The 10,000-nt window shown below is 37.5% G+C and overlaps 1 protein-coding gene across 3 annotated transcripts in view; it reads left to right on the forward strand.

The window, feature by feature from the left end:
- LOC124398034 (potassium/sodium hyperpolarization-activated cyclic nucleotide-gated channel 1) overlaps window positions 1-10,000 on the forward strand; it is a 95,655-nt gene that overhangs the window by 68,885 nt on the left and 16,770 nt on the right. For 2 of the 3 annotated variants that reach the window (XM_046868023.1, XM_046868025.1), the window contains exons 6-7: window positions 1-12; window positions 3,726-3,890. The exon at window positions 1-12 is cut by the window's left edge and continues 229 nt beyond it. In XM_046868023.1, coding sequence (XP_046723979.1) covers window positions 1-12; window positions 3,726-3,890 — 177 coding nt within the window. Of the gene's footprint in view, window positions 13-3,725; window positions 3,891-9,934; window positions 9,999-10,000 lie in introns of all 3 variants that reach the window. The other variant, XM_046868024.1, reaches the window with a different exon arrangement.

A 10,000-nucleotide genomic window follows, 5' to 3' on the forward strand; every position in this document is an offset into this window, starting at 1 on the left:
CGTATTTCGGAGGTCAGTGGAAATTTTGAAATCCGGGGTCATACGAGGTTTTACCGCTTACAGAAATCGTTTCCATGTCACGTGTCTCTCGTTCCATTTACAGTTTTATATTAACACACCCTCTCGTTTCCATAGTAACAGCTCCTTCACAGCTCATGATAAACAGATGTGTGAAGACACGTGAAGTTTTGTTAATGAAGCGAGTGTGTAATGTTTATGGAAGGAGTCTCCAGTGTCAGTGTTCTGTTCCAGTCAGAGTCTTTCCTGCCTAGTTCCCTCCATCTTTCCTTCTATCCTGTAGAGGGTGTTGAGGTGAAGGTCTGCTGTAGTGAGAGGGAGAAGGAACTCAAGTGTTCCAGACTGAAGAAGGTGTTTAAGTACATTAAATGTAAACAGTACCAAAATATAAATTTCTCCTGATGAGAGTTGAAGCTCCGCCCCCTTAAGCCTTCGCTTCATCCTGCTCCTTTTCAGACATTTTGTACTTTCTGAAACGTGTTTAACGTGTGGGTTTTTTTTTGTGTGTTTGCATATTTAGTTTTATATTGTGCTTTGTTCGAAAAAAAAGAAAAGAAAATGTAATCAAGCTCTACCCTGTCTACCTAAGTCTGTCTGTGTGTGTGTGTGTGTGTGTGTGTGTGTGTGTGTGTGTGTGTGTGTGTGTGTGTGGGGTGTGAGCTTCAGTATGGTGGTTTTAGCACGGCATCAGGAACATCGTCAATGTGATCTGAAAACACTGACATCATCACAGCGTGACTCAAACGACGAGGCATTTTATTATTATTATTACATGCTCATACACTCACACACACACACACACACACACACACACACACACACACACACTCACACACACACACACACACACACACACACACACACACACACACACACACACACTACCTCGCCTTGTTTTTTAGCCTTTATGTAATCGGTGCTGATGGAGAGAAATGAAAGCGAAACGCCTTTTGATGCTCGTGACATGAAGGTTGTGTTCCGCTTCGGCGCAGTGTGTGTTATGATGCCACCTGCTTCAGCCTCATTCCCATCTGCTCCTGGTATTTTTACCCTGTGTGTGTGTGTGTGTGTGTGTGTGTGTGTGTGTGTGTGTGTGTGTGTGTGTGTGTGTGTGTGTGTGTGTGTGTGTGTGTGTGTGTGTGTATATACATGTGTGTGTGTGTGTGTGGGTGTGTGTGGGTGCATGTGTGTGTGTGTATGTGTGGTGTGTGTGGGTGCATGTGTGTGTGTGTGTATGTGTGTGTGTGTGTGTGTGTGTGTGTGTGTGTGTGTGTATGCGTGTGTGTGTGGGGGTTGTGTGGGTGTGTGTGTGTGTGTGGGTGTGTGTGTGTGTATGTGTGTGTGTGTATGTGTGTGTGTGTGTTTGTATGTGTGTGTGTCTGTATCTGTGTGTGTATATACGTGTGTGTGTGTGTGTGGGTGTGTGTGTGTGTGTGGTGCGTGTGTGTGTTTGTATGTGTCTGTGTGTCTGTATCTGTGTGTGTATATGCGTGTGTGTGTGGGGGTTGTGTGGGTGTGTGTGGTGCGTGTGTGTGGTAAAACTGATGAATTTCATCCTTTTAATTCATCTTTCCCTTTTTCATTATTTTCTTTCCCTTTTTCATTTCTTCCTATAAACCTTTTCCTTTCATTCATTTCTTCTTTCTCTCCTTTCCCATTCTTTTTAAATTTTACCTTCCTCCTTCCTTCCTTTCTTTTCTTCTGTTTTTCCTTTCATTCAATCTTTCTTTCCTTCATTCCTTTCAACTTTTTCTTTTAATCTTTCTTTTTACTTTCTTTCCTCTTTCTTTTCCTTCTCTATTTAATCCTTTCTTTCTTCCTTCCTCCCCCATCATTTCTTCCTTTCTTGCTTCTTTCCTTTCTTCATTCATTTCTTTCTTACTTCACTCCATCCATCATTCCCAGGCAGTAAATAGACGGGTGTAGCACGTGTGTTGTATGTTGTTTCCATGGCGACAGAGAGGTAATTATGGCTGTATGCAGCGTGCAGTACGACCCGCTGTAGAGAACAATCGGATGAACTTCAGCCGCAGATGGAACCTGGTGGAGAAGTTTCCTCACAGCGGTGCTTCTCCATCTCCACATTTCCTCTCTGTCAGTTCTGTGGAAAAGAGACTGGAGGCTAATGAACCAATTACAGCGCGAACGCTTCTTTACCATCAGGAGAAACGCAGCGTCTGCATTTAAACACTCGTACACCGTGTTCTCACTCTCAGCTGGAGACACACACACACACACACACACACACACACACACACACACATCTTATCCGGCACTCGTATGCTCTGAGACACACTCACTTGTCCTCTCATGGACGTGTCCTGAACGCACTGTGTTCCAATCCAACAGCACACGAGCCCATTTTTCTAAACCGCCTCTTTATGACACTGAAGGAAAGATTTAACGAGCGATAATTAGCATAAACGTGTTGCTAATTCACATTTCTCATTTTTCTCTTTTCTTCATACAGCTTTTTTTCTTTCTTCCTTCCTTCCTATCTACCTTCTTACCTTCTTTCTTTCTATACTCCTAACTTCATTCTTTTCTTTCTTTCTTTCTTTCTTTCTTTCTTTCTTTCTTTCTTTCTTTCTTTCTTTCTTTTTTCTTTCTTTCGTCCTTTCGTCCTTTCTTTCTTTCTGTCTTTCTCTCTTTTTCCTTCTGTTCTGTTCTTACTTTCTTTCTTTCTTTCTTTCTTTCTTTCTTTCTTTCTTTCTTTCTTTCTTTTGTTCTTTCTTTCTTTCTTTCTTTCTTTCTTTCTTTCTTTCTTTCCTTCTGTTCTGTTCTTTCTTTCTTTCTTTCTTTCTTTCTTTTTCTTCTGTTCTGTTTTTCTTTCTTTCTTTCTTTCTTTCTTTTTCTTCTGTTCTTTCTTTCTTTCTTTCTTTCTTTCTTTCTTTCTTTCTTTCTTTCTTTCCTTCTGTTCTGTTCTTTCTTTCTTTTTTTTTCTTTCTTTCTTTCTTTCTTTCTTTCTTTCTTTCTGTATTTGTTTTGTAAGATTTTCTTTTTTTATCTAGTGTACAGTTGGAATAGATGAATCCCTCTCTCTTTCTGTTTGTTTGTTGATTTTGATGGCATATGTCTGCAGACGTCTCGTTTGTCTCGTGTCTGCATTATAATGAACATGTGTCATGTACAGAAACTCAATCTGTGATATTTATAAACATCAAAACAACAAAAACACAAACGTTTGGTTGCTTTAAATACGCGACGGCGTGGCGCGATGCTGCATCGTCCAGCTGTTTAACAGCAGCAGCAGCATTTATCGCTCAAAACCATTAACTTATGGACAGGATGATAAACGGCTCTGTGAGACGTGAATGAGACATTCTGAGACTCCCTTCTGATAACTGTATTTATAGATACTGTACATGTACACTACAGATTTCATCTCTCTCTCTCTCTCTCTCTCTCTCTCTCTCTCTCTCTTCTCTCTCTCTCTCTCTCTCAATTCCTTCTAATCTACCCATTCTACCTTTATTCCTTTCTATGCCTCTTTCTTTCCTTCTTTCTTTCTTTCTTTCTTTCTTTCTTTCTTTCTTTCTTTCTTTCTTTCTTTCTTTCTTTCTTTCGATCTGTTTTTGATAATATACTGAGGGTCTATCGAGGTGTTTCTCTGTTATCTGGAGTAATGGATTAGTTCTTTATGTGTGTGTTTTAAAGTCGATGTTACGTATGCAGGTGTTTTATAGTTCCTCGCTGTTTTCCTGCAGAAATCTGCCTCCTGACGAAAGGCCGCCGCACGGCTAGCGTCCGCTCCGACACGTACTGCCGCCTCTTCTCGCTCTCCGTCGACCATTTCAACGAAGTGCTGGAGGAATACCCCATGATGCGGCGCGCCTTCGAGACCGTCGCCATCGACCGCCTGGACCGAATCGGTAAGACCGAGACATACGCTTCCTCAAACTCGTCTTCGTCCGCTCATTTCTGCGTCAGTTCCCTCATTCCACTCGTCTGCCATCATGCTGCATGTCACTGTGTATGCTGTCTGTCCATCCTCCTGTCTGTTTCCTTTCATCTGCCTTTACCACAGAATACAATAATAATAATAATAATAATAATAATAATAATAATAATAATAATATTAATAATAAGATAAAGTAGAGTAGATGTAACTGCTTGTGTGTGTGTGTGCGTGTGTGTGTGTGTGTGTGCGTGTGTGTGTGTGTGTGTGTGTGTGTGTGTGTGTGAAGGAGGAAGGTGGTGCATGTCCCGGTTGAAGTTTGGTTTTAGTTGTTTATTTGCCTACATTTCGGTCCAAGTCCAGTGAGCAGACCAGAGCAGGTTCTCACCTGCATTTACCTGCACCACCCTGAAACCCCCCCATTACAACCACCCTACTTAGAGCTTACACTTACAGAAAACTACAGCACCATCTGGTGTCAGGGAGTGAAGGTTCAAACGATAGCAAAGTTCTTAAACAGCTTTAGTTCTTCAAAACATACGTAACAAGTGTATTTTAATTCTGTGTATGTTCTGAAATTCTTTTCATTCAAAAATAATGTGTAATTTATGACGTTTCATATGTTATACATAAATTGCATGAATATGTTTTAGCAATATTTAACACAAAACTTTAAATCACGGCTTGGGTCATGCTAGTCGTCGTATCTGTAGTGTGTGTTTTTGTAGCTAGTTAGCGGTACTTTTCATTCCAATAACATAAAAAAGCAAAAACTACACACAGACACAAACCGAATGAGATTTTACAGGAAAATAGTTGCATAGATAAAACTTTATTTTTAAAATGAAATCAAACAGGATGCATGCGTTTTACATAGATTTAGTTTTTTACTCACAATAGAAGTACAGAATGTAAATTAGGATGCTTTATTACCTTTTTAATTTATTATTAAAAGCACAAAAAATAGCTTTTTGGTTTCTGAGCCAAAACACAAGAGAAAACAAATTATTTATTTATTTTCTTTATTTGTTTAATCACAAAAAGTGCAGTCATCAAATACGCAATAATGTAAAGTATTACATCCAAGCTAACGTCAAATCTAATGTCCGATCCGAAACCTGGAAGTCAATGAGAATTTCAGGGAGGACTTTTCTTAGAAAGAAATGTTCAACTCTTGAGCCGTTTGCACGAATGATAAATTATATAATACAAACTACAGCAACATATTCAGAGATCTCAGATAATCCAGTGGAACTCTGTGTGGAACAGGGTGTGGCTTGGATGGGATTTGGAAGGGTGTGGCACGGCAGGAAGAGGTGGAGTTTTTCTGTAATGAATATGTAAAGATTGTGTGTATAGAATAACATTGTACTGAAATACGAGGACATGTGTCTGTTTCCCACTTCCTGTCTCTCCATATGAACTTCTCGGAGTGAAACAAGAAGGTTGGATGAAGCCACTGATGGATTCTGGAGTTTTGAGTTTTATACCCAAATAACGCAAAGTCACAACACACGAAGGCAAGAAACTATAAATGAAGTGAAATTTAAATAAAAACGTAGTTTTTAAACTAATAAATAAATAAATAAATAAATAAATAAATAATTGTATTTAATTTTTGTATTTTTTTTTAATAAATGAATGCAACACACACTGGCTAAACTTCAGAGCCCAAGTATGATGCCTTTATTCGATTTGAAAATGACTGATGTGAAATAACTGATTAACCATCAGCACAGAATCCATTAGTGTCTTCGTCTTGCATTATGGCTTCACACGTATGGATCACAACATGCTTTCAAAAGCAACAAGAGTGACAGGAAATGGGAGACAGATGCATGTCCTCGTATTACAGTTACACCTTACACAAAATCTTCATGCATTTATTACAGAATAACCCCAATTCATCCTGCCACACTTACCTACCCTGCTCTGCCCCACCCTGCCATGCCTCGTTTAAGCCCTGCCTTTCCCACCTCACCCTGCGCTGCCCTGCCCTGCGCTGCCCTGCCCTGCCCTGCCCTGCCCTGCCCTGCCCTGCCCTGCCCTGTGCTGCTCTGCCCTGCCTCACATCAGGCATTAATTCATTGTCTGAGATCTCGAAGTTTGTATCATATTATTTATTTTGTTGTAAAGGCTCCAGAGTGGAACATTTCCTCCTAAGAAAAGACCTCCATTGAAATTCCACAGTAGGATTAGATGTTAGATTAGACGTTAGATTGGATGTGTGATGGGACGGTTGTAATTATCCTAATTGGTATTGTGAGATTTCTGCTTTCAAGATTAAATAAAAAATAACACGAAGGCATCGTGATTTACATTTTGTTTTTTTACTCTTGAATTTAGAAAACAAATGAACATAAAAGTTTTATTTAAAAAAAATGTGTACTTTTTAAAGATATGCATACAAGAAACTTTTTCTTCATCAAGTTTTATTGCAAAAAAAAATATTCCAAAACATAAAATATTAACAAAGAATGTAAAAAATATTTTTTTTTTGCGAACAAACAAGAAAAAGAAACAAAACTAATTTTTAATTGACTTTTCCATTAATATACAGTATAATTAATACACATTTATTTTAATAATTAATCTGCAAATATTAAAAACCAAACCGATATGTAGGTATAATTATTATTATAAGAGATTATTGCAGGTTTTTTTGCTACTTTATCATATTTCCTGGACATTGAATCACTCCGGTATAAATATTAGCAATTTTAATAATTTCAAAAATGTACAAAAAAAACAAAGCCTCGTATAATTTGTATAAAGTTTATTAATAAACACATTAAGAATGAACTCTCTGAGTAGTGTGATATAATGTGTACCTCAACTATGCTAATAATTTATATATTACAGTGACGTAAAACACAGAATGATGAAAATATGGTCCAGAAAATGTGGTAAATGTGGTAAATGATCCGCTTTTTAAAAGACACAACATCCAAATGTTTTTTTTTAAAACCATTTAATGGTTAGATTTAAGATTTTGGGCAGAAATGTACATATTTATGAGTAGTATATTCGTATACAGATATATAGCTATATTACATTTTCCTCAGATGTATTACTGCACGTTGCATGTAATAATTCCAAATACTTTTTAATTTTGCAGCAGCTAAGACAAATGCTGATGATCAGCAGGTTCACTGTGAGCAGTCGACACGAAGTATACCGTTTTCCCTTTAAGCATATGAGAAGAATGTGTGACTTTATTACTAACGTCGCATGCGATTGTCATCTACGTTACAGTGACATGATGCCTGCAGAACCTGTTTCATGGGCCGTATTCAGAGTCAGTCCGAGACTGTCAATGCTAGTAGTGTGTGTGTGTGTGTGTGTGTGTGTGTGTGTGTGTGTGTGGGTGTGTGTGTGTTGTGTTGTGTTGGGGGGTGTGATGTGGTGATTACAAAATGAAAACGAAAAAGCGTTTATTTATTTATTTGTTTGTTTGTTTGTTTGTTTTTGTAGCATCAGTGATGAGACCTTAAATTATTTGCATTTATTATTGTTTAAATATTAACATCACACTCAGGGTTGGGCAAAGATACAATTAAATGTATTTTAAAAACTAAAATAAATAGTTTAAGTGTTTTTAAAAAAACTACAAAATCCAGCAGCCAGACCATGTTTCAGAATAAACTACTGTATATACTGTTACATGGGCATGAATTTCCTTCCCAAACCTTCCATCAGTTGCTCTGTTTGATTTGTTCCTTCACCATTACACTGACTCTGTTTATTAAGTAAACAGTGTTTGATAGCTGCAGCTTTTCTCTGCACAGAGTCACGTGATAAATCTGACGCATTCAACCAGTTCACAGATCAAATATTCACACACGTGTCTCTGTGATCTCCCACATGAAGGTTAGTTTTAATGTAAACAACAGTTTAATGTTGAACAGTTTGAGAAAGAATCATAACTAGACCCTTATTTAGTTACTTGATGTTCAGTAACGAAGGGCAACTTTACATCAGCAACATCCACTCAATAACAAACAAGTCATTCATAAGAAGATGACTGATGGCACCTGCATTTATAGCAACTAGTTTCTAATTAATCATTTGATCAATAATCATAAATATAATAATATATTATGTGTCAGAAGTCATAAATGCGATGGGATGCAAAATAATGATCCTACTAAAAAGCTGCCTTAATTAGTGTACAATATTCAGCAATCAAATATTTCTTTATCGATCAGTGGACACCCATTAAAAAGCCTGCCGGTTTCACCACTTTTTCTATATTGATCAAATTTCTGTTTTGATCTCAACAAATAAATCTATAAAAAAAATAGAAAAATGCTACAAAATGCAAAATACTACATCATGTAGAACTTCTTACAAAGTATTTTCCAGTATTTTAAACTACAAAAATACAAAACACTTAAGTATTTTGATACAAAATATGACGCCTTTTTTATCAACCCTCTCAAATAAATATGACAAAATCCGATTTTATATTTGATATACACGTATCATAAATACTGCCCTTCCCTGATTATTTGTCCTTATTGCCACACCCAAAAAATCGTAAAAATCCCCCCGACTCCCTGAGGTCTAATAACAAAAACAACTTCTAATCAATTTTCTATACTATTCTATATGGTTAAAGGTTGTGGATACGTGACCGTTTGATTGGTATGTGCTTCTTTTCCCATTCCACAATTAATCTCATTTACGTTTATAATCAGCTGCACTCTTCTGGTAAGATGTTCCACTAGAATTTGTGGAGATTGTGTGGAGATTCATTCAGCTATAAGTGTGTTAGTAAAGTAAGCTACTGGAACGCTGGAACAGGTTTGGGGTTTGGGAAAATTTCATGCTCCTGCATTAAAAGACGTCTGATACAGTTGTGTGTAGAACTTTATGGGAACATTTTGGGGGGAAAAATCGGATATGATTCACAGTAGCTGTGTGTGCAGTATTTCAAGCCTCTGAGAATTTTCTTGAGAAGACACATCCAAACATGTTTTGTCTTCTCACCTCACTTACATCAGTCCCTGACTTTACTAACACCCTTGTGGCTGAATAAATCTCAACAAATCTCCACAAAATCTAGTGAAACATCTTCCCAGAGGAGTGGAGCTCATTATCACAGCAAACAGGGAATACATGTGGAATGGGACGTTCAAAAAAAGCACATGCCAGTCTTACAGTCCACAAGCTTTTAACTGTATAGGGTATGAATGAGTGCATGAGTGATCAGTTTATAAATCCGTGATACGCTCAGGTGAGATCATGACGTTGTTGTGGGTGTGAGATTTATTTTAATTCAGTATTTTGATGAAATCATTAAAATCTGGACTTAATATATGTCTCTGAATACGGCCGCTCGAATTTTAGCACCTGGTCCGGCATTTTATTTCTGTTTATGAAGGTATCTTTAATTAAATCTTTCCCAAGGCACGGCAACTACTGCTTGTGATTTTTAGATTTTCAGTTCATTTTGTTTCTGAATGTTTGGAAACTCAGGCATGTTCATACCGGCTTGCTTTTGCATCATCGTGATGTCCGAGTCAAAAGCAATCAATAGCAGATAAGCACCGATGTGATCAGGCCAGTTCAATCTAATCTAAACTAATCCCGGAGATGATGATGATGATGATGATGATGATGATGATGATGATGATGTGTCATGTTGCTGATGGAATTCCAGCATCGTGTAAAAATCTGTTTCCTTTATTCCATTTTAAGTCGGTCACGACACGCTCGGCTCGGCCCGGCACAAACACAACCACCAGCATGGATTGAATACATCTGATACACTGATACCAAAAAAAAAAGAAATGCAGACCGGGTCATGATCTGTGCTCGTTGTGCTTATTATTATTTGTATTTTTATTTTTACTTTTGGACTGCAAATGCTTGTTTCATCCAAAAAAAAAACAACAAAAAAATATATAAACACCAAAACGTTAACCATGCATTGATCAGAATGCCATGTTTTCTATTTTTTTTTTTACGATTGATCACAATGTATGTATCTTTATCTAAAAATTATTCAACCAGGAGTTCCTCTTGAGATGAGCTCATCTCGTTTTCAAGAGTGTCCTGGCCGAAGAATAGGCAGCAGGT

This window comes from Silurus meridionalis, chromosome 15, assembly GCF_014805685.1.
Source record: "Silurus meridionalis isolate SWU-2019-XX chromosome 15, ASM1480568v1, whole genome shotgun sequence".
NCBI classification, from domain to species: domain Eukaryota; kingdom Metazoa; phylum Chordata; class Actinopteri; order Siluriformes; family Siluridae; genus Silurus; species Silurus meridionalis.